At 43.3% G+C, this 27,661-nt stretch overlaps 1 protein-coding gene across 1 annotated transcript in view; it reads left to right on the top strand.

Annotated features, from left to right (window-relative positions):
- Positions 1–6,041, top strand: part of gsg1l (gsg1-like) — a gene marked incomplete at both ends in the record, with an annotated part of 56,416 nt that extends 50,375 nt beyond the window's left edge. Inside the window, one exon of the mRNA XM_080723108.1 lies at positions 5,606–6,041. Within this exon, the coding sequence (XP_080579234.1) occupies positions 5,606–6,041 (436 nt within the window). The remainder of the gene's footprint in view (positions 1–5,605) is intronic.
- Between the last annotated feature and the right edge of the window lie 21,620 nt (positions 6,042–27,661).

Genomic DNA, 27,661 nt, shown 5'->3' with positions numbered 1-27,661 from the left:
TTCCTCAATTATAGAGGGTTTAAATGGTACCATATACCGGTATGCAGCTCGGCAAATAAAAGGGGAATTGATCCCAGTGCATGACGGGGGATAATTTTCACTATAAATTTAAATCTCCACGATCTATATATTATCGTCCCATCCCTAACACGCACGCACGCACGCATGCACGCACTCACACACTCACACACACACACACACACACACACACACACACACACACACACACACACACACACACACACACACACACACTCACACTCACACGTGTGTGTGTGTGTGTGTGTGTGTGAGTGTGTGTGTGTGTGTGTGTGTGTGTGTGTGTGTGTGTGTGTGTGTGTGTGTGTGTGTGTGTGTCCATTCAGCCTTATGACAAGTGACTAACCAGTAAGACTCCCTAATCGGGAGATAAGCGACCGTAGGTGGCTTATCTCCACAAATAGGGCAAAAATGTGTTTTTCCAAAATCTTCCTGATCCATGTTGATGACATGAGTGTAGACATGCTGTGTAGTGATATTTGTGATTTTAGGGCAAAAACTGTAGGAGCAGTGTCCAAAAATGTGTGTTAAAAATCGGCCTGAAGGTGGCGCTAGAATAGGGCCATGTGAGAAATGAGGGGTGGGGTCTCCGCGTTGCCTTGGCGGACGAATATGTACCGGCCCCGGCTCTCCCGGACGCTCCTAGCCAGAGTTACGGCATTTTATGTGCGCTGCAGTGGCAGGGGGTCCTCCACTGGGGGCGCCACCACTTTTGCATCCGTTCTGGAGCACCAGGAGTCGGTGGTCCCCGGGAATTCCCCGTGAGCAGCCCTGTTGGGGTGGTCATTTGGTCATTTTTGCACATTGGGTCATTTTTTACATCTGGGGGTTCCCCCACCGGGGGTCCTTGGAGGTTGTAGTTTGGCAGGCAAGGAGTTTGTGTGTAAAATCTGGCATGGATCGGGTCAACGGGTGCGGAGATATAAGCAGGGAAAAAGTGTGACATGTGACGTGTGAGCACATTTGGTCATTTTTTACATCTGGGGGTCCCCCAGGGACCTGGGGGTCCCTGGGGCTCCGGGGGTCCTTGGAGGTTGTAGTTTGGCAGTCAAGGAGTGTGTGTGCCAAATTTGGCATGGATGGGGGCAACGGTTGTGGAGATATGAGCAGGGCAAAAGTGTGACGGACTGACTGACTCACTCACTCACTCACTCACAGACAGCCGGTGGAGGTTTTGGTAGTAAATGCGACCTACGGTCGCAACAACACATGATTTGCAGCGAGGCACCGTTCCAGTGGGGCCATGAGTTGTCCTGAATCTGGCATTGTTATGTCCACGGCTAGATGCCTGGCGCCGTGGGAGAAACACACACACATGGAGAGAGAGAGAGAGAGAGAGAGAGAGAGAGAGAGAGACAGAGAAGGAACAGTCCGTTTGGCTTGAGTAGCGGCGCTAACATCTAAGCCATTAATGTGCTGGGATTCAACAACACGTTAATGAATGAAGGTTTTCTGGGACTGGCTCTGGGAGACAAATACGACAGAAAGACAGACAGAGAGAGAGAGAGAGAGAGAGAGAGGAGGATGAATGTGTGATCTACGAAGAAAGATTTGGGCAGTGGTGGAAAAAGTGTAGCAGATCTGCATATACAGCATAGGGCTGAAGTGGCTAATGTTTGGTAATAAAAATCTAAATTTGTATTTGTACTTATAAGTACAGTACTTGAGTAAATGAGTAAATATACTTACTTTACACGACTGGATTTGGGTTCATTAGCGTGCCGTGCAGGGTGGCCAATTCTTTCAAGAGACATTGGTGAAACTTTAAAATTCCTTATAGTGTCTGTAATACATAATAAACATACTTATAATGCATTATAATCAGCTTATAACATTGTGTAATTACGTTTCTAAACACTCATGAGTAGAAAGCATCAGAAAACATTGTAATCATTGTTTATAACTATAACTATACAGAATGTATTGTTATGTATCGTAGATCAGCTCTTGTTGGCAAGAGACACTTCATCATTTAAAGTATAACATAGGCCTAAAGGTCTTTAAAGGTGTGACCAATAAACAATATTAAAATCTCAGGCGAATATTTCACATCAAAACTATTCATATCGTTGATGCCTCATTCATGGAGGCTGATGCTTTTATTTGTATCAACCCTATTCAGGATGAAATTGCGTTGCTTTATTGCCCGGTACATATTCTCATTCTATATGGATGTACTGACATAAACAGCACTTCTTAAAAATGTATTTTCAGGTGAATTAATCTCACGAGAAGAGAACACATCACCAGTGTGTAAAGGTCTTTAGGTGAGAACAACTAAACTAGACTAAAATGTTAGTGAAGGACTAGTGGAGAAGAGATCCAATAGAACTAAAAGACAAGTCAAGTTATGTTTGGTTGCGCTCGGATGTTGCACTCTGAATATAGAAGATCTACAAGCTCACAATGCGCATTGTCAGCTTAGCATGCATGAAGTGTATCATCAGGCATTATGACTCCACCAAGGACGCCAAAACACATTTTTGCAGCTGTAGATTTAGTCAACTAAAATCGTATATTTAGTCGACTAAAACTAAAACTTTTCAGATAACTAAAATGCGACTAAAACTAAATCAAAATGTCCTGTCAAAGTCAACACTGCCTGGAGAGGTATGGTCTGAGAAGGCAGTGCTCAGGTACTGTGGCAGCGCAGCGACAGGGGACTTATCTTGTGGGATAATTAGCCAGACAAGCCTGGCCTTGACCTTCTCTCTGTTTCGAGTTTACGGCGCAGCCAGCAGCTGCCGTCTGAGTTAGATCTCCTCGCTTGGTGCATTGGCTGAAGGTAACGCCAAGGACACAATGGGGGGGAGGGGGGGGGGGTGTAAGGGACAAACGCACGCAAATGGAGATGAATGGACTAATAGGTGAAGGAGATGGGAAGGAGTTTAAGGGAGGGGGGCACTTGCCCCCACACACGTGGCGGGGTTCATGTGGACATACACACCTAATGGACACACATTCGGATTTCCTTTCACGGACAGACACATCCGCAACATGCACAAAAAAAAATGGCGTAGTGCGAAGGATTAAAGGTCAAGGAGGTTCAAGGTATGTCTTCATGAAGGTATAAATGAGAGCAAAACTACATGTCTTCTGGTTCCTTGCTCCATTGTAGCACATTGTAGCACATTGTAGCACATTGACTGCCTGCCTGCCAAGGTAATTCGGCACATTTTTGAAGGCATCCTTCGCAGTGTAAGCGTTGAGTAACATTACTTTTAAACAGGGGCGTCAATTGGGTATGGCTGGGGTATGCAGCTGCCATACCCTGGGTCCAGGGGGGAAACTAAAAGTTACTTTTTAAATATAAATCCATAAGTCTCTTTTTCTATCTGTACTGGTTATTATGTTGTTAAATTACAGTAAAATAACTACAAATGCAAAATCTTACAAAATGGTCACTTTAACAAGGTATTATAATTATATTCTCCCCATCTTGACAAAATGGTATATTCCCAGGTTCCGCAGGTCAGCTGCACTGGTGCAATGCATTATTGTTAATTGTGGCACGTTTACTAACATGCCAAGTTTAGCTGCACTTGAACAACCATTCCAGGCTGCCATATCCAGCCCAAGAAACCGTAGAAACCTGTGTAAAGAAACTGTCAAAAGACAAAACTTTTGCCATACCCTAGCTTTTGCTGAACTGACACCACTGCTTTTAAAAGTAACTTGTTACTGCCATTAAAAAGTATTCTGTTGCGTTATAGGATTAACTTCTGAGAAAAGTAACTTAGATTGTTGCGTTACCGACAAAACCCACCTGCAAGGACGTTTGGTAAAAGGATTATAAAATCACGTAGCGAGTGAACTCGCGTTTCAAATAGCATTGATTGACTGGTGATATAAATATATTGCAGACAAGTTTTAGTATCCAGACTTGACAGCCAAAGTTGGGAGACAGAGCGACACACATTCCTGTGCACAGCGACGACTTGCAGAAACTAACGCTGCAGTTTAATTTTCGTTTTTACGGCTCGTAGCCACTTTATAAAAGCCTCGACAGAATTAAATCGCAATCACAGTGTAATACCCAACTGCTGGCCCAAATTGATTCGCATTTTGCTACATTTGAGGAGTTAGATTTTCAATTAAAAGTAATATATTATATCAAAGGGAAAATTGCCTATTAAAAACATTCGCCGATTGGACTTGTCTTATCGCTCAAGCCTACCATCCATTGTGTGCCCATGGTAACATTAACAGGACCTGTATGGGAGCTAGCAAGGCCAAAGCAGGCTACAAGAGGCGAGAAGGGCTAAAGTGCTGTGGTACATTGGCAGCGTCTCCCCCAGATGCCACTGTAAGTGCGGTTAGGCCTGGAGGAAATTGCCTCATTTGTTCTTCGCCATCTGGTCAATTACTCCTCGTCTTTTCACTACTGCTCGGTGCCTTTCCAACTCCCAGGGTCGCTGGAGAGCACGCGCACAGGGACGCGATCACTTGATGAATTCCTGTGCGCCTGAAAGAAGACCTGCATGTTTGTTTTGAGCTTATATTTGTATACTAATCAGTCCCTCCATCTGTGTATATTAATCTTTCCATCTGTCCACTGAATCGTTAGACCATTCTATTTAGAATTTGCCTTACTTAGTTTGCTCTACTCTTATCCTACTTAAGTTTATATGCATAGACAGAAGAAAACAAACCACCTTTCATCGAATTCCCCTGTGCTCAGACACAGTAGGAACATACATTGCATTGTGAAATGTTGTGGGCTTGTAGGCTATTTTTGATCTTTTCTAAATTTGGGAAATCACTTTAAGTAATTGGATTCATATTTTAAGCTCTAGTTAACCGGGCGTGTCATTATATATTAAGAACAGCGGCCTGGCAGAAGGCATGGCCTCTTGAGGTAGAGGTCAAAGAAGAGGACACTAGCCATCACAGACTGCATCTGACCATCTGCAGTATCTTGCTGCACACACTGAAGGACTTGAGCTTGCTCAGAAAGAACAGCCTGCTCCAGCCCTCGCTGTAGAGGGTTTCTGAGTTCAGTTGTTGGATCACTCCAGTAACTTGTTCAGGTCTCACGCCTAGGAACCTTTAAGTTCCTAGGAACCTTTACCTAGGCGTGCGGCAGAAAATCACAGAACTTTCAGTTCCTATGGCAACGACAAGACAACTTTCAGTTCCTAGGTAACAACAATGCAAGAGCGTCATATACACAACAGTGACGTACCCAAAATCTGTGATGTAAAGTAACTAAGTACATTTACTCAGGTACTCTACTCTAGACAAGCTCACAATGCGTCGCATGCTATTTGAAAGGATTTTTATTTTAGTTTAAAACGTAAAAATGGGACATTGTGCATAATGAGTAGGTCTACTTTTTACTTTTTAACTTTAAGTATACCAATACCTTTTGTACTTTCACTCAAGTACATTTTTTATTCCGGACTCTTACATTGCAGTATTGATACTTTTACTAAAACATTTTAGTGCTTTTTGCGTCACCTCCCAAAATAGGGACGCCAGGTTTAAAGTGGTTAAATGGTGAATTACCCATCAGGTCATATTTACAAAGTTTCCCTTTCCCCCTGTCGTCCCTCCACCCTTACAGCATGGCCTGGGGCTCCTTCACCTGCTGCATGGCGGCCTCCGTCACCACGCTCAACTCCTACACCAAGACGGTGATCGAGTTCCGCCACAAGCGCAAGCTGTACGAGCAGGGCCTGCGGGACGAGCAGAACTACCTGGACCAGGAGGCCTTCCACTACTTCCGCGACCGCTCCCTGCAGTCCATCTCCAGCTCGTTGGAGGTCTACCCGGGCCACGGCGGTGGTGGCGGTGGCGGCCACGGTGGCAGCGGCGCCAGCATGCCTGGGGTGGGGCTGGGGGCCGGACCCCCCGGACTGGTGGTCCAGACGGGGCTGGGGCCGGGCGGGCACGGAGGAGGAGGAGGAGGTGGTCCGGGACAGGGCCGCTGCGGGAAGATGAGGACCCCCACAGACCTCAGGGAGAACACGGACCACGCCATGGGGGAGGAGCAGTGCTGAGAGTGGGTGGAGGGGGAAACGGGGGTGTGGTCACTGTGGCGTCAGTTCAGCAAAAGCTAAGGTATGGCAACATGACTGGTGTCTTGCACGTGAAGACGTACGTGCAAGGCACCAGTCATGTTGCCATACAGTACCTTAGCAACAGGCATGATGAATTTATTACAGGTTATTTTTTCCCCTGTATAGCCAAGGTATGGCAGCTGCCATACCTTGCCATACCCAATTGACGCCTCTGTGTGGTCATGATGGGAGTAGGGGGAGGCTTGAGGGTGGCCAGGTTGCGGTGGGAGGGGCTAGGCGGACCTCCTCGCCCCTAAAGAAAAGCACAGTGCCGCTTGGCGACCGCAAAGGAGAATTTTAAAGCGAACTCTCTCGGACAAGAGGGATTGGGAAAACCTCTCTGTGAACTTTATGAGGTTTCTATTAATATATTAATTGTCTATAAAGAATATTAAATATACTGTATATATAGACATATATAGATATATATATATATATATATATAGGAGATGAGTGAGAGAATGTGGTGAGCTGTTTGACCTTCAGAACTGTGTAAAGACTATTTGTATCAGTATGCTCCAGGGAGGTGGGACGTGTTCCCCCAGCAGATATACGGACGATAAAGAGACTTCTTGGTAAAATGTCATGCCCTTTACTTCATGACACTGAATGTGCAATTCTTGGCGTTTCTTTTCAAAGTATTTTGTGTTGAGCCTCAACTTAAAAAAAAGTATATCTTGGGTTTGGTTCAGCCTCATAATGTGACTTTGGGGGGGCTTTACTGACAAACGCTCAGAACAAGTGACATCAAGTTATTTTTCTTCCCGTCCCCCAGTGGGATTTGGGACATGGATTTTCTGTCTCCCGTACTCCATTTTGTGTTTCCTGCTGACGGGGCCAATGTTCAACCGATCGCAGATTACTGCCAGGTGCGTCACACCAAATTCTGGGCCCTGGGTACAAGGATTCACTGCGGGCCCCCCATGAATGTTAACTATTGAAAAATAGCGGCACCGAGTGCCGCGCTGCGAGCTTGTAGATCTGCTATTTTTTTTAAATCGTGAAAATGTGTGCCAAGAAACCTATGTTTCCATGTCAGTGATGCTCAAACTTTTTCATGTGAAGGACCCCCCCCATCTCAAAATATTTATTTCCAGGGACCCCCCAGAAGCAAAATTTGAGTTACAAATGTTCACTTAAAAAATATATATATTCAAAGATTTGCGCACATTTTCACGACTTTTCAAAAATAGCAGATCTACAAGCTCGCAGCGCGGCACTCGGTGCCGCGCTGTGAGCTTGTATATCTGCTATTTTTCAATAGCTAAAGTTACTAGGGCCCCTCCACCTTGGGCCCTAGTAACTCAGTCCCACTTTCCTACCCCTTGTGACGCCTCTGATTACTGCTTTAAACACTGCCAACCATACCCCATCTGTTGTTGTTTGTCTCCGCCGCTACGGCGGCTTCCAGTGCAATGGCAGCTGGTCGAATACAGTACGCAACATGTCCGTATCTTAAAACGTGTATTTACGATCGAAAGATTAAACAATGTCTGTGGTCCTTCGGGAATGACACTGAAACTATGTGAGCTTTTCTATGCCTCGGCAACAAAGAGTGTGGTTTTATCCTGCTGCGTCTCTACACAGTACAGTCCTCTTTGTAAATGTAAAAGGTGCTGTAGGTGATATGTTGTGGTAACAAACAACAACGTGAACCCCTATGTTCTGATCGGTAATCGTTGCTTCAGTGTTTGTTCAGTAACATACGGGTCTTCCCATCATTTCTCCGGGTCTTTAGTAAAGAAAGCGGAAAATACCTTTTTCAGATTGGACACTGATTTCGTCTTATTATCAGCTTAAATTTCATAGAGTTTTACAGTTGCAATTTTGTCTGCAAATGTTTTTGTTTTGTTTCATCCTGTATCCTGCACGAATTCTCCCTCTTGATCTGATGAAATTGGTATCCCAACCCTGAAGATAAATGTTAGGTTTACTTAAGAGCTGGAGAGATCCCATGCTATGCTACTGAACACCAACACAGAGAGTGCTTGTTCAGTAACAATGTTGCTGCTGTATAGCAGTGGTCTGGTTCTCAAACCTTTTTTGGCTGCAGTACCCCCTTATACTGATTTCTGAGGCTGAGTACCCCCAATTCCCCTGACTACAACATGTTGCTCAGAAAGATTTACATCAAAAGTCCAGTTCCCATGTCAATATGTTCAAAATAAAGCAGCATAATGGCAAATAAACTTTGCTTTCTATTCAATAACAGTTGTACTGATCAAGGTATTGATGTAATTTGGTTTAACAATTTACAAATGAGCAGGTTCACACAAAGTCTAACAATGTTGATCATTGACCATAATACCGGTATTCCCATTTTCTATTTTATTGTTTTTCTCTCTCACGTACCCCCTGCAGTACCCCCGCGTACCCCTAGGGGTACACGTACTCCCATTTGAGAAACACTGCTATATATTGTCTTTTGTGTGTATAGAAATAATTACTGCGGAAGTAGGGCAGTCCAACATATTTTAACAAAAGGACATCACTTACAGCGCCTTTATTGTCTGAGAGTTTACAAAAGGAACCAAATGGACCCGTTAGGGTCCTTTTGGTTTCATTTGTAGGCTAACACTCTCGGAGTATATATTTTAAATGAGGATTGTAGATTGCTTTCTGTTAGCTTCTCTCATTTTTACGAAGCGTGTTGTCACATTTCAGGACTAAATTAAAATCCAGTCATTTACAGTGAAAGGAGCCTGTGGCGTGCTCAAGGTCATTTCTTCCTGTCATATTTTATAAAACTGATTAACATCTGACCAAGTAGAGAAGAGCCACTACATCTCTGAAACGGCAGATGAAGTCACGCTAGGGATTCAGTTTTTAGCAGCAGCTGAAGACCACTGTAGTTTAGAATGCCTCTATAACCCTTGAGCAAAAACTTAATTAAAGATGGATGAATACTGATTCAGATGTCATGCGGTCATACACATTCATCTCTCATACCGCTCAGGGTCATTTTTTATAACAGTTGATGAATATCAAACATATAGCCACAGAATGATGTCAAATCATGACGAAATGTCAACAACGTCGGTTTGCAAACATTCATGTCTGCATACAACAAAGCATCGGTGTTGATTTTAACTGAGGGGGCTTAATTCTTAACACTAAAATGAGTGTTAATTGAGAGCTAAAATGTTTACTTAAAAGGACGCTAATTTGGTCACAATTGTACTTTATCCGAGTAACAAATGTATAAGTGAACCCTCAACATTGTACTGGGCAGATCCCCAACCTTCTTTCTTCTTTTTTTTTCTTCTTTTTTTTATCACATGATTTTGTAACCCCATTTTTCACCCAGTGCAAATTGCCCAAACTATAATCCTGGGCGCTGCTCTCCCTCTGCCAACCTGGGGAGAGCCCCGGAGGTACTCATGCTTCCTTCAGTGCACGAGGAGTGAGCAGGCCGCTTCTTTTCACCTGACAGGGGGGAGTTTCCCTGGTTGGACTAGCGCGTGGAATGAACACTATTCCAACCAGTTCCTTTCCCCTCCATCAGGCACCCCGGCTGACCAGGAGGAGGCAGTATAGAGACCAGGATTACTGCACGTTTTCACCTACAATCATGTCTGGGCTGTAATTGTAATTTTTAACAGAAGAGCCAACATGAAACCACAAGTGTCTGTTTTAGTGTGTGCGTTCTGCATATTACATGCTATGCGCATGACCTTTCTTTTTTATCGTTCCTTGTGCCTCTCATCCCCTTCACTGGACTCATAATCCAGGTTAATGATCAACGCTGCAATAATAATTAAATTAACTTCTTGGCGTAATTGAATTTGTGAAGCAGCACAGAAGTACCTATTATCACAGCTGAGACCGAGCCGAGTAGCTGAGTGAGTAGAGAGGCCTCATGGGAGCTGGAAGGTCGTTCTGTGCCGCCCAGTCTAATGTGTCCCTGCAGGGGCGTCACACCAAATTCTGGGCCCTGGGTACAAGGATTCACTGCGGGCCCCGCAGTGAATGAATGGTTAACTATTGAAAAATAGCAGATATACAAGCTCACAGCGTGGCACCGAGTGCCGCGCTGCGAGCTTGTAGATCTGCTATTTTTTTTTTTTATTGTGAAAATGTGTGCAAGAAACCTATGTTTCCATGTCAGTGGTGCTCAAACTTTTTCATGTCAAGGACCCCCAAGATGATATGTATTTTGCCACGGACCCCATCTAAAAATATTTAGTTCCAGGGACCCCCCAGAAGCAAAATTTTAGTTACAAATGTTCGCTAGATATATTCAAAGATTTGCACACATTTTCACGACATTTCAAAAATAGCAGATCTACAAGCTCGCAGCGCGGCACCATCTGCTATTTTTCAATAGCTAAAGTTACTAGGGCCCCTCCACCTTGGGCCCTAGTAACTCAGTCCGACTCCCCCCCCCCCCTTGTGACGCCCCTGTGTCCCTGAGCAAGACACTTTAGCCCCATGTACTCCCCGCCAGTGCTGATTTCCTCGGCTAAAACCATTGCAAAAAATGTTCGCCGGCTATTTTTTTCCGCATAATGAAAAAAATAAAATAAAAAAATAAGCTAGGATGACTAAGACTAAATATGTTGACAATTTCATCAACAAATACAAACTACACTAAAATGTTATGGAGGGACTAGTGGAGAAGAGATCCAATAGAACTAAAATACAGACATCTACAAGCAGATCTACAAGATGAAAATAGCAGATCTACAAGCTCACAGCGTGACGCTGCACAACGCGTTGTGATCTTGTAGATTGGCTATTTTCTGGATGTAACCAAGCGTAAAATCAGGCATTGCGACGCCACCCGCCCCAACATACATTTTAGTCGACAAAATCAACTGTAGATTTAATCGACTAAAACCTTATGATATTTAGTCGACTAAAACTACTAGACTAAAACAAAAAAAAACGTTTCAGATGAATGGAATTTGCTGTCAAAATCAACACCGCTCCTGGCATGTGCACTCAACATGTTCATCTGAGCAGCAGCTACTGTGGAATTCTCCTTTAACTGGAGTTAGTTCATGCAAGGTATTATCCACCCATTGTTTTGTGTTCCAGCATCTCAGTCACGCACGCATGCACGCACACACACACGCACACACACACACACACACACACACACACACACACACACACACACACACACACACACACACACACACACACACACACACACACACACACACACACACACACACACACACATGAAGCATCCACAAACATTGATGATGACTTATGAATATGAATGAAACAGGTGATCTGGGACCCAAAACCAACAATAAAAGAGAGAGAGAAAAAACAATGACCAGTATCTTTCCATGTTTACACAGAGTCTGATTAAACCTCTGGATATCTGGAGGAAGGTGTAGGAGTTAGTCTCCCAGGACACCATCGTCCCCCGCATCCTTAAAGACATGGTGCCGTGATTTTTCCCCCCTACAACATGATCATCAGGTATTATGCTTATTGGAGGATTTTCTTCGAGGTACAGAAAGTGTTAAAATCATGTTTGTATGTGGCCACACCCACCTGATCATTAACTATGCCTGGTTTTCAGGTGGGTGGTGACCCAGCTGAAGTTAGCCACACCCACAGTGTTGTTGAATGGTAAAAAGGGGAATGGATGATTTTATGATGTAATTAAAGCGATTCATTTCCTTTTGACTCCAAGGCTTTCAGCATTCAGGAAGAAACCAAACATACACATTTGCATACCCACACCTGGGGGTCTATTAGAGTAATGTTAACTCCATAGACACATACAACACAAAAACAATGGCACCACCTCTTTAAGCCATGCAGCCACCAGGAACCCTGCTGCTCCACAGGACCCCTCTGGTGATACAGGACACATATTGTACACAGTAAAAGCCTCAGCGTTTATTAACGCAGAAAGTGCAAAGTGTTTGTCTGAGACCAAACGTTTACAGTACCCCTCATTCAAGAAGCAATCCCCACGTGGACAGGGGCCTATAGCTTATAAGCTTCAGGCAGCACAACCAGTAGGTGTCCTACCCCAGTGGTTCTCAACCTGTGGGTCAGGACCCCCAGGGGGCTCCCCAAATAATTTTGTGCGGTCCCCAGATGACTTACTTATGTGAAACATTGTTTTCTCACTCAATAGTTAAACCAACAAAGTTTAAGTGTATAGAGGGTATCTGCACGTTTCTAAAGTGACAATTTAAGGACTGTTTAATTAATACCTCTAAAATGACAAATTAAACATTGTACAAATATTTGAGGCAGAAATTGTGAAAATAGCCAATCTATATGCTCACACTGCCATGCCATGTAATACAAAATGTAATGCCTCGACTCTTAGTGCTCGTCAGGGTGGCGGGTCCCCAGTTAAAATATGATTACCGTATTTTCCGGACTATAAGGCGCACCGGACTATAAGGCGCACTGTCAATGAATGGTCTATTTTCGAACTGTTTTCATATGGCGCACCGGACTATAAGGCACACATAATAGACGCTACCGTTGCGTTATGCATCTAACAGATGGAGCTGTGCTAAAGGGAATGTCAATGTCAATGAATGATCCATATTTAAGGCGCACTGGACTATAAGGCGCACTGTAGTTTTTTGAGAAAATTAAAGGCTTTTAAGTGCGCCTTATAGTCCGGAAAATACGGTAGGCTACTTGGGAGTCGTGGCCTGAAAAGATTGAGAACCACTGTCCTAACCGACACCAGGGTCTAGATTTGTCAATGGACAACCACTCCAACCACTCACTGCTGATGTACTAGCGTAGTATATACCTGTACTGTTTAACTTTTAACAAACAGTACCATCGATGACGGGTGGAAACCTTTTATAGACCATGGGCTTATTTTCACCAAGCTAAACCCTAAACCCCTAAACTTCTTTGCCTTTTATTACTATTTAGAAGGAAAAAAATAATTAAATAGCCTACTTCAATTATGCGAACTACATCGACACATTGTGAGCTTGTAGATCAGCAATATTTTAACTATTTAAAAATGTTTTTCAAAATAGGCCCTATGTCTGAAATGTAAAAAGGAGCTTGCGTTCCAATGCATCCAATGTTATTATTTAGTCACAAGGCTCTTGATAAATAGCCTACTTTTAATTGGTAAATATATATAAAACCCACACACACATTTAACCATTTTCACTCAGCAAAAATGACAGATCTACAAGGAGCGAGTAGATCTACTATTTTGGCTACTTTTGTATAGCCTATGACAAAGTATAGGCCATTGAGAGTAGTTGAATACGAAAATAGAACGGTTCCTGCCTGACAACCTTATACAGTACATACATACCGGTTAAAATAATCAAATAATTTCGGGATTGCCGCTTTAATTATGCCCAAGTAGATGTGGTTTATGTGGTGGGCAGCGGCAGATGGAGTGCGCCGGAGCAGGTTTTAGTTAAAGGACACACTGCTTGCTGATATACTCAGCGTTAGCCCAGGCTTCCAGGATTGTAAACACCACCCGAATAAATTGGCTGGGAGATATATTATACTCGGATAACATAAAAATGTCAGGGGGTTGGAAGGGTCGAGGAGGTGCATGCGCGAGCGTGTGTATGCGTGCGTGTGCGGTCTTCAACCCATGCACTATGGGTCGTACTGTAGTAGCAAAACTGTGTAACAGCTCGAATATTTTCCAGTCATGAATTCTCTATTTTGTAGACAATTGCCAATGTTGTTGCCAATGGAAACACAAATCTTGTTTTGTTTGAATGTCTTCACTTGCTTATTGCGACCACAGGTCGCAGTTAACTATGAAAACCGGCTCTTTCCGTATCTCTGTCTGTCTGTCTGTCTGTCTGTCTGTCTGTCTGTCTGTCTGTCACGCCTGACACTGTGGACTCCCTAATCACCAGTAAGACTCCCTAATCGGGAGATAAGCGACCGTTGGTCGCTTATCTCCACAAATAGGCCAAAAGTTTGTTTTACCAATTATTACACTCTATGTGAACATTTACATCAACAAATCCCAAGTACAGGGCATCATCTGGGATACAATCCCTTTTATGCCCATATATGGAGATCCCTAACATAATCCCTTTCATGCCCATATATGGAGATCCCTAACAGAATCCCTTTTATGCCCATATATGGAGATCCCTAACAGCATCCCTTTTATGCCCATATATGGAGATCACTAACAGCTAACAGAATCCCTTTTATGCCCATATATGGAGATCCCTAACAGAATCCCTTTTATGCCCATATATGGAGATCCCTAACAGAATCCCTTTTATGCCCATATATGGAGATCCCTAACAGAATCCCTTTTATGCCCAGTTGGTTGCTAGGGTAAAAAAACATGGTTGCTATGGTAAACAGTTGGTTGCTAGGGTAAACAGTTGGTTGCTAGGGTAAAACCATGGTTGCTAAGGTGGTTGCTAACGTACACTAACAGACCAGCAACAACAGACTGTTGCCACAGCAACGTACACAAAGGTTTGTGTACACATGTGGTGTGATGTCATACTGAAGATATATGACATCACACCGTACACAAACAAAGGTGTGACGTGTGACGTGTGACGGACGGACGGACGGACGGACGGACGGACTGTCTGTCACGCCTGACACTGTGGTTCTATGGGTTTGCCGCTCTAACTTCATGCTCTGGCTTCACTGTGATGTCACACTAACACCAGTAAGACTCCCTAATCGGGAGATAAGCGACCGTTGGTCGCTTATCTCCACAAATAGGCCAAAAGTTTGTTTTACCAATTATTACACTCTATGTGAACATTTACGTCAACAAATCCCAAGTACAGGGCATCATCTGGGATACAATCCCTTTTATGCCCATATATGGAGATCCCTAACATAATCCCTTTCATGCCCATATATGGAGATCCCTAACAGAATCCCTTTTATGCCCATATATGGAGATCCCTAACAGCATCCCTTTTATGCCCATATATGGAGATCACTAACAGCTAACAGAATCCCTTTTATGCCCATATATGGAGATCCCTAACAGAATCCCTTTTATGCCCATATATGGAGATCCCTAACAGAATCCCTTTTATGCCCATATATGGAGATCCCTAACAGAATTCCTTTTATGCCCAGTTGGTTGCTAGGGTAAAAAAACATGGTTGCTATGGTAAACAGTTGGTTGCTAGGGTAAACAGTTGGTTGCTAGGGTAAAACCATGGTTGCTAAGGTGGTTGCTAACGTACACTAACAGACCAGCAACAACAGACTGTTGCCACAGCAACGTACACAAAGGTTTGTGTACACATGTGGTGTGATGTCATACTGAAGATATATGACATCACACCGTACACAAACAAAGGTGTGACGTGTGACGTGTGACGGACGGACGGACGGACGGACGGACGGACTGTCTGTCACGCCTGACACTGTGGTTCTATGGGTTTGCCGCTCTAACTTCATGCTCTGGCTTCACTGTGATGTCACACTAACACCAGTAAGACTCCCTAATCGGGAGATAAGCGACCGTTGGTCGCTTATCTCCACAAATAGGCCAAAAGTTTGTTTTACCAATTATTACACTCTATGTGAACATTTACATCAACAAATCCCAAGTACAGGGCATCATCTGGGATACAATCCCTTTTATGCCCATATATGGAGATCCCTAACATAATCCCTTTCATGCCCATATATGGAGATCCCTAACAGAATCCCTTTTATGCCCATATATGGAGATCCCTAACAGCATCCCTTTTATGCCCATATATGGAGATCACTAACAGCTAACAGAATCCCTTTTATGCCCATATATGGAGATCCCTAACAGAATCCCTTTTATGCCCATATATGGAGATCCCTAACAGAATCCCTTTTATGCCCATATATGGAGATCCCTAACAGAATCCCTTTTATGCCCAGTTGGTTGCTAGGGTAAAAAAACATGGTTGCTATGGTAAACAGTTGGTTGCTAGGGTAAACAGTTGGTTGCTAGGGTAAAACCATGGTTGCTAAGGTGGTTGCTAACGTACACTAACAGACCAGCAACAACAGACTGTTGCCACAGCAACGTACACAAAGGTTTGTGTACACATGTGGTGTGATGTCATACTGAAGATATATGACATCACACCGTACACAAACAAAGGTGTGACGTGTGACGTGTGACGGCCGGTGGAGGTTTTCATAGTAAACTGCTCCCTGACGGTCGCAATAATCCCTTTAGTTTTATGCCCATATATGGAGTTCCCTGATGTCATCAATATTAAGCCCATATCTAACAGGACTTCATATGGGAATGCCCATATGGAGGCCACATCGACATCGGCCACATACCACGCTAACGGCTGGTTCTACAGACAGGGATCTCCATGTATGGGTATAAAAGGGTATGATGTCAGATGTCATAGATATCATAGGACTTTCACATAATGAATAACTGAGTAAGCATGTTTGGGCTCTCACAGCATACAGTATGTCCCTATACAGTACATGGGTCTCCATATATAGTAGCTCAGTCGGTAGAGCTCTTGCCTTTGTACCGCAAGGTCATGGGTTTGATTCCGGGCACCGCCAACTCAGCGTATGAATAGCACGGCGTGGCATGTTGTGCGGCAAGTACTGGGAGCTGATGGTAGGGGTGGCGCTCCACCTCAGCAGTCCATCTCCCAGGGGTCTAGCGCATTGTAACGGGGACAGACTGCGTGTTACCGGCTGATACCGACAAAAGCCACTCCCGACCTACTTGTTGTCTCCATATACTGTATGGGTAACTGGTCCAATATAGATCACTGGCCAGGCCATCTGGCCCTTTAGGGCGAGGTTGCATGTCGCCCTGAGGCGTCTTACTAGTTTATTATCCATCCTGCATCTTTTTGCGGACAGAAATCTACTAGTTTTACAAGCAATACAAAGGAAATATTACGTTTAATCCCCAGACATGTCTGAATTATGTACCTAAAGATTTAAACAATGTTATAGTAAACTGTACTTTTGTCATGAGAGTTATCATTGTTGATCCTACCAGTGTTTAAATAAAGACTATAGTCCTGTGCCCGGGGGTGTGCGATGAGGGATTGAATGTAGGAGACCGGTACCCGGTGGGCAGAATAGTCACCATCGATGTCCAATTGTGCAATACCCGTTGTATCCATCTGTCTGTCTTCTGGCACTCTTTTATGCCCATATATGGTGTTCCGTGTCCAGGCCAGTTTGTGATGTCATCTCCAAATTTGAGCACGGTAGTGATATCATTCAGTGATGTCCGTTGGGCTTTGTTGATGTCAGTCAGTTGGGCATTGTTACCATGGTGGCGACACTGTTTAGTATCAGTGATGTCAGCATGCAGACAGACGGTCAGACAGAGGATGGCGGACAGACATTCGGTAAATTAATATTAGATAGATGACACTCGGTGATGAGTTCAGACCGGAGTTTCCCAGGGGTCTACAGGTAAGAGGGCTAGCCCCCTCTTTTTTGAGCAGTGCTAACCGCTCCTTTACCTCTGGCTTTGTGTGTATGTCCATGTCTGTAGTACGAGACTAACGTCATAGAAAGTACGCAGAAAGCGACATCTCCACAGCTGATGTCAAGGACAGAACAACCCATACAAGGAGATATGCACATGTGTCGTGTTTGATACCATGCAGCACAGGTGCAATTTCTTTTCCTCTACACCAAAATCTCTTTGCCAAAAAAATATTATATCAATGATGTCATTGTGAGCTTGTATTTTTGCCAAATGGCAATGGTCACCCCAGAATACGGATGCTATAGGGTTCATGTAATGACGTTCTTTTAAATTATTTTAGGGATAATATTATGGATAGTGCTGTATAGGTGACAATTACTACCTTTGTTAATAGTACGGCAAAATTTAAGGCAAAGCTTATAATCAATTATCAATTCAAGACCGTAGTGAAGACTTCTCAGAGAGATTGAATGGAATGGAAAGGTTGTACTGTACAGTAACTATAGAGTTCGGATGTTATCCTGGCTGTGAAATGTCTCGTCTTCAGTGCTATTAAATCACCACATTATCACCACAAATGATGCCTTGCCTTCTTCATGACTGCATGTTAACCACAGTGTATAGGCTACCAGAAAACAACACTAGGCTAATATTTGTAAAACACAACAGCTGTGTAACCACTCCCTGTTTTGGGCTTGTCCTTATTAGCAAAAGATTAATAAAGATGTGAAAAGATCGGCTATATTCGCTATTGTGGAGAGGAGGAGGATATTGTTTTGCACCGAGTCATTCTATCTTCACACGTCGACATCCCTTCACTTGCTTCACCATCAAATGTACCAAAGTATTGATTATATATAATAATCAATACTCACAAGTCAGCCTCAAATGACTCAAAAGTAGGCTAAATAAGTTAAAGGACGATGGCCTTTAACGTCTAGCCACATGGAAGCGAGCTGAAACCTTTGAAAGGTTTGGTCCATTTGTAATGACGGCGGTCTGAGCATATCCAACTCTTTTCATTAGTAACATTCAACAGAGGCAGTGGCCGTCCAGTGAGTGTACGTAATGTTATTTAATCCAATTCTTGTTGATGTTGCGGTGCTGTGGTGGCATTTTGAGCCGGCCAGCATGTGAGCAGGCTATCCATCATGCCATGCTTGGTGTGGTGATGAATCAAGATGAGGACTTGATTAAGCAAGGCCTAAATTGACTTGCAGGTCCTTGTGGGAATATCCCTGGGGCCTTGTTGACTCTAGAAATGGAAAGTTCTTATAGACTATAGAGAACGTTGCGGTGGTTTAGACCAGTGGTTCTCAACCTTTTCAGGCTGTGACCGCCTAAAATAATAAAATAAAAAAGGTGAGGGGATGATATTATCATGTCATTATATCAGTGTATTTTGAATTGGGCCATTTGCCTTTGAAGCTTTCAGCTTTCAGGAAGTAACCAAAAATACACAGGGAAAACATATTTGCATATTACAACCACACCTGGGGGCCTATCAGAGTAATGTTAACTCCATAGACACATACAAAACAGAAAGTACAAAACTATGGCACCACCTCTTTAAGTAAAACAAAATTGAGTGCTTTATCCACCACTGGATTAGGCATCCATGTGGGATTGGAGCTGTTGCACATCAGCTGTTGCCGAGCCCACGTGCTGTGTACTGTAGATGTCAGCTGTGTGAGAGAACCTGCCTATACTGTTAGAGACCTCTACAGAGGGACGCGTGGTGTCCCCAGGGTGACCCAGCACTTAACCAGCGCTGTATAGATTGGTATCCTTGAACATCCCTTAACAGATACAGGCACAGATAGACTGTTCTAGATCCATAGCGGTGCCACGGCCACGTGTGATGGATGGACGCTCTTCGGGCCGTAATGGCCTGTAGAGAGTCGGGCGGGCAGATTAGCTGAGCAGTTAAGGCCTCTGTTTCGGTGCACCGCCAGGCCGTTATGAATGGAGATGGAAGATTTACTGCGGGACAAAAGGGGAGAATAGGGATGAAGGACTCCCCTCCCCCGTTATGATATACGGCCCCATAGGGCTTCCCAAAGTGGATGACTTACGGCGGATCTTTACTTAGTTGCGTGCCGGTGCCGCGCGCCGAAGATAGCAGTTGTGCAAGCTTATATGAGCTGTTTATCATGCATGATGACACTGCACTTTTGGGCATGTAGCAGGGATGGTATATAGCAGGGAAACAAAAGTAATCAATTGGATCTTGGGATCTGTTTGGGAATGGTGTGGCTCTAATGTGGGCCTCAGACTTTTTTTTACTCCCACAATTTTGTAACCCATTTTTCACCCAGTGCCAATTGCCTAAGCTGTAATCCTGGGCGCTGCTATCCCTCTGCCAACCTGGGGAGGGCCCCAAACTGCAGAGTTCATGCTTCCTTCAGTGCATGAGTGTGCAAGCCGCTTCTTATCACCTGACGGGGAGGTGCTTCCCCGGTTGGACGTAGCTTTATTCCAACCAGTTCCTTTCCCCTCCATCAGGCGCCCCGGCTGGCCAGGATTACTGCATGTTTTTGTGAGGGTACCTTCTACCCTAGACACGGGGAGAACAAGCAAACTCCACACAGAAAGGCCCTTTCGCCAACCCCACCTACTGTGGGGCTGTGGGCGCTGATAAAGCGGAGGAAAGACCTTCAGTGTCCCTCGTAGGAGGATCTCAGCCCCGTCGCTTCCATTACGAAATTAAAGTGAAATATATTTAACACAAAGTTGAAAATACTGTATAAATATGTGAAAAAAACATTCTCCTGTGGTCTATTGGCAGTGTGTTGCATGCATACAAAGTTTGCCACTGATCAGTCCAGTGTTGACATTAGGTCCACACACGCGCACTCTAGCACACACGCACGCATGCACGCACGCACACGCACACACACGCAAGCGCACGCGCACACACGCACGCACGCACGCACGCACGCACGCACGCACGCACGCACGCACGCACGCACGCACGCACGCACGCACACACACACACACACACACACACACACACACACACACACACACACACACACGAGACCCTCTCATAGAAGGCAAGCCTCTGGCTCAGCCACTGTTACAAAAAAAAAGTCAAAGAAACTTTTGCATGCACAAGACGTAACAATAAAGAAAACATTGAACCTATTATAATATCTGGGGGGCCATTTGCAATATAGCCTCGGGCCCGCCATGCAGCAAGGAACTTGAGAGACAGCTGTATTGACACACGGGAAGGCTGTTAACAGGTTAGATGTATGCCTGGGCCCATTGATCTGCACTGGAGATATTGAACACGGGTCGGCTCTCGGCTGGTGTCACAGATAACACATTCAGGGTGAATGGCTCGTATCTGAATATTTCAACTTATTATGTGTTTTCATAAATTGACACCCGACTTCATCATGACTGCACAAGAGTGTCACACACCAAAGGAGTGAAAATAGCAGATTTACCATCTCACAATACAGTACGTCGCAATGCGATGTGCTGCGATTAACACGTGTTTAATTAAAAAAGAATAATGATAAAGAATTTGGTTTTGGACATACAAGGTTTCCACCCAACAGCGACGATATCTCTCTTGTCAGGTAAGATGGATGCTTTCTGTTTAAATGCCACGCATGCCTTTAAATTGGGTACTTTGAGTGGAATATTGATGCAAACGCCAGTGTGCTTTATTAGTTTTGCCCTCACATTCCGACATCCGACTTCAAAGTAATTTTGTTGACGTAAAAAAATTGACGTACTTTCTCATGATTATACTGTATAGGAGAGTGCACATACCGGTATAGCCTACTCCAAAATGAAGACTTTTCACCATGGACTGATTTACTTCACTAATAGGCTACATATTTAATAGTGCCACAGCCCACAGGCAATGGGTTTCACAAAATGTGCTTTGTCAGGTTCATGTTTGAGCGGTGCAAACCGCTCCCACGTTTGACTGAGTGTGTAGGTCTGTCCGGGACTGTCCCTAAGTCCCAGCACCAACAGCTGCAATACCGCTGGGTGACTACCTTCAAGCGCCATTCACAATGAGCAGTGAGCACTATTGGCTCTATTTTCACTCAAGTTGTCTAAATCCGCAATTTGGGGGTTTAGCATTTAGGAAGTGCAAAGGTTGTTATTTTGGACACCTGCTTTATCCCTAAAAACACCTGCGCTATCCGTTACATTATGCATTCTGTAGGTGTGGTTTGGGCACTACAATGAACCAATACCGAGATAGATGCCATTTTAAGAGAACCCGTTATTCCCAGTGCAATCTTGAGCCCTCTTCTTTTCTGCGCATGAATCCCTCTCACTTTGAGAACCACTGTTCTAGGCTAGCCATAAAAGGGTTAGTCTGTGTGATCTCTCTTCCAAATTTGAAGTCATAATGACTTCAGATTTGGACATATCATGGCATATAATATGTAGATGACTGTAGTTCACATGTTGGCCACATGATGTTCATGTTGTTGGCCACATGAAGTATGTGATCCACATTGAACCCACGTTGTATCCCATGATTCCATGATGATTCTTCTTGCCTCAACCAGCACCTTCCACTCTGACATGAGTGCTCTCTAATTGTATTCCCAAAATGACATATTATGGGTTTTGTAGCCATTTGTAACAATTGAAGAAATATTAGACCTTAATTGTCAAAAGTTTAAGCATGTATGATCATGTAGGCTTTCTTTTACTTGAGACCATTTTTCAAATATTTTATTTTTTTAAACTTGCTAATATAACTTGATAATATAACCTATTTTACGTTGAGGTGCCCAAATGTCCCTAATCGCCCTCCTGACCTGTTACCAGTGTTGTTGCTAATCATACTGTACGTGGAAACAAGTTGATGGAGAATAATATTCTGTGGATCAAACAAAGTGTCACCAGCAGTGACTATAAATATCTGAAATGTAAATGACAATTTCTCCTGTCACTGGCATTTACCTGGCATTTACCCATCCTACTACTGTATGTGTGATCTACATATAGCTTGACCTCTCGCAGTGCATACTGCTGGGCTGTCAAAAGATGTCACCACAATTCTTGCATACAATACTGTAGCATAATGTGACCACGGGGGTGGATGAGAGATAGCATTTTATTTTGGTGCACTATCACCATGGTTACATGACACACGGGAACGATAACCTATACTTTGTACTTTTAATTGTCCAGGAATGGTTGATTGAGAATGAGTCATTTTTTTCCCCCTCTCTTTTTCTATTAAACTCTGCAAACTAACTTCGAGGTGAAAGGAGTTTAGAGAACTGATTCCCAAACACTGGGTCGGGACCCATATGGGTCCCTTAATTCTTTGTTTCCTACATTTTGTTTTTAATTAGCCTATTATTATTATTTCAATTGCGTTATTTCATTAATAAATAAAATACAAATCTAGGAAATTCCATAAATCAGACAAGAAAAAGAAGTAGTGAAAATAGCCGATCTACAAGCTCACAACGCGGCGCGAAGCGACGAGTTGTAAGCTTGTAGATCTGCTGTTTTCACAAGTTTGGGTTCCGGACTCCCGGGCAAACCAAGTCTAATTTCTCTTTTGGGTCACGGGTTAAAACGTTTGGCAACCACTAGTTTAAAACATATATAACTTTATGTAAAAAATATAATAATAATCTGAAATCAGAAGGTCACCAGTTTGCCTCCCGGCCCGCCCATAACAGCCTCCCCCTGAGCACACTTCATGACCATCTGAGCAGCCTTCCGCTGGGTAAAACTGAAACTGAATTGCCCTCCCCGGATTAATGAAGGTCTACAAATGCCTTGTTAGGAACCTGAAACAAATTGAAGAGGTAGAAGCCATTACATTAGATTAGGAGAGGAGCAACCTGGTTATTTTCCTTTGTAATAACAGAATTAATTTCCAGTGGGAGAGCCCATCGATCGATGCCTTTATTCTTATGACTTAAACTCCTCTCGCATGTAACCCTTACCTCGCCCCTCGCCTTGAAGGGTGATCAATGTGACACCCTTTCCATTATAATATTGATTGACTATGACACTTTAATGCCATCAGTTAAAAATAGCGAGTGCTTCTGATGAGGACTGCTCACTACACATTAAAATCCCCAGGGTTAATTTATTCTTTTGTAAATGAATACTCAGGATTTTACCAGTGCATGATTTACAGTATAATTGCAACATTGAAGGTCGAAAGGACAATTGATAATTGTACTTACAGTATATTTGCATAGCACTTTCCCAAAACGGAGTTAGTGCTTTACAAAACAAAGAGCAGCAAAACCATCAAGAGATATAACAGCAAAGTAAAATCAGAAGATGCAATAAGGTTAATTAGAAGAAATGACTGATGGGTTTTAGATTCATTCCTTAGAAAGTAAACCATTTCCAGAGTGACTTAGCTTCCACCCACAGAGTAAAACCACAGTTAGAGTCAGAGTCCAAGAAAGAGGCAGCACACCAATAAGTCCGTTTGAAATAATTGTATTAACAGGATAGTGCAGAGTTCAACGTACAGTACAGCAAGTCAATAGTTCACCCATAGTTGCTTTCTGCCCTAATAGACAGTTGACATGATTTTATATAGTTACTATTCACACTACAGATATAGTTGAACGTTTTGCTTGGTAATTCAATGTAATCTCAATGGAAACCAGCTTTAAAGCTTTCAAAGCTTTGTTCTTTGTGTGTCCTGCATCTTTAAAGCTGGTTTCCATTGAGATTACATTGAATTACCAAGCAAAACGTTCAACTATATATCTGTAGTGTGAATGAGGCATTAGACAGTAGGATGGGTCATAACATAATGATGTCATCGTGTAGAGAGGTCATGTCACAGGCGGACATGGCCTTCGTCAGTGGATAGAATATAACAGAGTTGTTGACTGATGGTGTAATCTTGTTGTTGACGGCTTCCTGCCGTCACTCCATAAGGATAAAGATTGTTTACTTAAAAATGGTTTACCAGTTAAATATCAGACACTTGTACAGTGTCAAGGCTGTTGGAATAACAATGTTAGAAAAACAGGGTTTTGTGTTGGAACATAGAGGGACAAACAGCACAATTAATACATGATCTGTCATGTACAGTAGTTTGACATTAAGACAAAATTGGTACAATAATATTAACCAAACTTTTCCGACAATGACAACAAAGAATGATTAATAAAAACAAAACACAAAATTGACATGAATCCAAATTACACTGATGATTGTGCCGTCAAACGATGAAACTATATGGAATCTATGAAAAGGTTATGGGGGTCCCTGCTTCATCTCTCTCTCTCTCAACAAAGGGGTCCTTGGCCTTAAAACGTTGGAGACCCCTGGTCTAGACTCTGCTGCGCTCATATGGGACAGTAGGAGGCTGTCCTGGCAGGGCTTTAAAAGTTGTCAGTAACATCTTAAAATACATTCTTAAACTCAGAGGCACGTGGAGAGCAGCTGACTAGTTGTGACTGGGATGCCACTAGTCATGTAGGCCTAATTTAACCTTCTTTATGTCCTTGACCGTTGACCATCTTATACCAGAAATCTCTTGTGTTCTAGACACGATCTTGATCTTGGGTCCCTGCCCCAAGGCTATGATAGAAGAAGGTACAGTTTACAGTTTACAGTTTAGGCATTTAGCAGACGCTTTTAATCCAAAGCGACTTACAATCAGCAGATAACATCACAATAATAAACAAGATAATATGTCAGTACATCATCAACAATATAACAAAACAGCCGGCCTACACGTTCAGAAACGTTGTGCTCTTTGTATGTCAGGACTACAGTCTGAGGTTTAGGTTCTGGGCTTGTTTTTGAGTGTGATATTACTAGTTTTTTGCCTTGTGTTTTCTGACCTGACTAATTGTCACCTCTTGTCATTTTAGTGCCATCACTCCCACTCATCAGCTCATTCCTAGTCAGCCAGTCAGAGTGGAGGTTCACACCTGCACGCCATTCATGTGTCACACTCAGCCCTACTTAAACCCAGTTTGTCCGTTGTTCTTGTTGCCAGATTATATCCTGCAGTTCCTGTGTCCTCAGCGCCCCAGCCGCACCAGTTTGCTTTTGTTAACTTCCCTCTTCTGACCATTGCATGGATTTTGACCTCCCTTTTTGCCCGTTGGATATTGGATTTGTTTGCCAGGGTTTTTTGAGAACTGTTCATGGACTATTTGATTCCACCTGCTATTCAACCTGCTTTGAACTATTAAAACCTTGTTTAACCTTGAACCTGTGTCTGTCCGCTTCTGGGTCCAGAAACTACATCCTGACATTATAGGTCAAACCTAGTGTACACATTGAAAAGCAACACAGTAGAATGCAATGTGTGATATGCATTTTATTTTATTTTACATCTACTGTACACTGCTAAATCCTAAGTGTTAAGTTAACTCTGAGATGTACGACCAGGTGGCGGCTTTATTAAAAGTATGACTTTTTACAAGACTGCCTATGTTATTTATCAAAAACCTCCTGGTTGCATTCCTCTTCTTTATTGGACAAGAGACAGAGGCGTGTATATCACTCCCTTTTAAAATCAAGTTCAGGGACATGGGCTTTGGGCAATCTTTATGTGTCACGCTGATTTGTGTCCCCCTACAGTTTAATAGCATTCGAGTATATTCCCACCCTCTCTTTGTACTTTTGCCACGGACGGCGCAGACAAGACCCATAAATATCTTTTGTGTTGTCGCTGTCTCAAAGCTTTGCTTTATGCAGGGGTAACATTTAGATTAAATGGGCGAGAGCTGTTGCAATTGGGTAGGTGTTGAGACAACACGCAATATAAATAATTGAGAGGCAAAAGCAAGGTTTACAAAGCTGACACCAGGGAGGCACACAGCACACCGTGCAACAATAAGCAAAATGGGAAATCATGCAGTATGATATTATCTTAGTCGCAATCAGCGCGGGAATTCATGAGCAATTCCATTTTGTGGTCATGGGAGTTCTTGTGGAAATTGAACATCAGAGCAGGCACGTGCACACATAGACATCAAAGGGGGCTTGAGCCCCTGCCCTTTTATCCATCTGTAAAAAGTGCCCTCTCCTCTCCAGTCCAGACCATGAATGCAGTTTTTGAAGCGGTGAAAACCGCTTCCAATGAGTGGCTTTGTGTGTATCACGCCCATATATGGTGATTTTAGTCCAGAATGAACAGGCTTTTTCAAAAACAGAATGTCAGTTTAATTACCATATATGGTGATCTCAGTCCAGAATGAACAGGGTTTTTCAAAAACACAATGTATGTCACCTCATGTCCATATATGGTCACTCCAGGCCAGAATGAACAGGTCTTTCCTGTCCCGTACGTGCAAAATATCAGTCCAGAATGAATAGGCTTTTTCAAAAAGCAAAATGTGTGTCCCATGTCCATATATGGTCATTTCAGTTCAGAATGAATAGGCTTTATCTGTCCTGTACGTCCAGAATATGTGTGCGGTGTCCCTCCCGGTCAGATGAATGGATACTTTGAGGATTGGTCAAGCTTCACATGATAATTTGGCCTATTATACCGGCTGTCATACCGGCTCTCCAGACAATTCTATACTAAGATTCACCGCTTCACTTCGAACCGAGGTTTGATTTTTACTATGGTGAAAGAAAAGTAAATGCCCTCTTTCCATGCCAAACCTGAAGGCAGCATTCAAGAGAATTGCCTTGTCCAAACTCTCCTGAACTTGAATGCAGGCATCTTATGTTGAAATAATTGCCCTCTCTGTTGAAATCCATGCTGTACACCACATCTCCTGTATTGACTTGATTATGCTTATAGTTCTGTGTGGTATCTGGGGACAATATGTGGTTGACTTGTCAGTCTGGTACTGACATGCCCATGATGAACCTTTTCTGCCACTAGCATAATTCGGAACCTTTCCCTTCACTATATACTGTAGCTCCGAGATGAGGTTCCTCCCATGCAGTTACATGCCCAAATGAGATTTTTCCGGCGATAGTTTGCCACGCTTACAAAATTCTTACCTTACGCACATTGTATCCAAAAAGTAAAGGTTGCGTTCCGTCTCTCAGATTAGATGTATACTTTTTGAGCGGTGGAGAAAATCTAAGAGATCGGTTTGACCAATAGTTTTGAATCGCTGTTTTTGTCAGACAGTTAAAATTTTCTCTCCCTGAACGCTCGGTGGCAAAACATTTCGGGCAGCACAGATTAATGGCCAGTCACGCATGCGCATTAGTGCTCCCA

Source organism: Nannobrachium achirus (assembly GCF_963921795.1).
Source record: "Nannobrachium achirus genome assembly, chromosome: 4".
Lineage (NCBI taxonomy): Eukaryota > Metazoa > Chordata > Actinopteri > Myctophiformes > Myctophidae > Nannobrachium > Nannobrachium achirus.
This window is presented reverse-complemented; position numbering and strand designations above follow the sequence as displayed.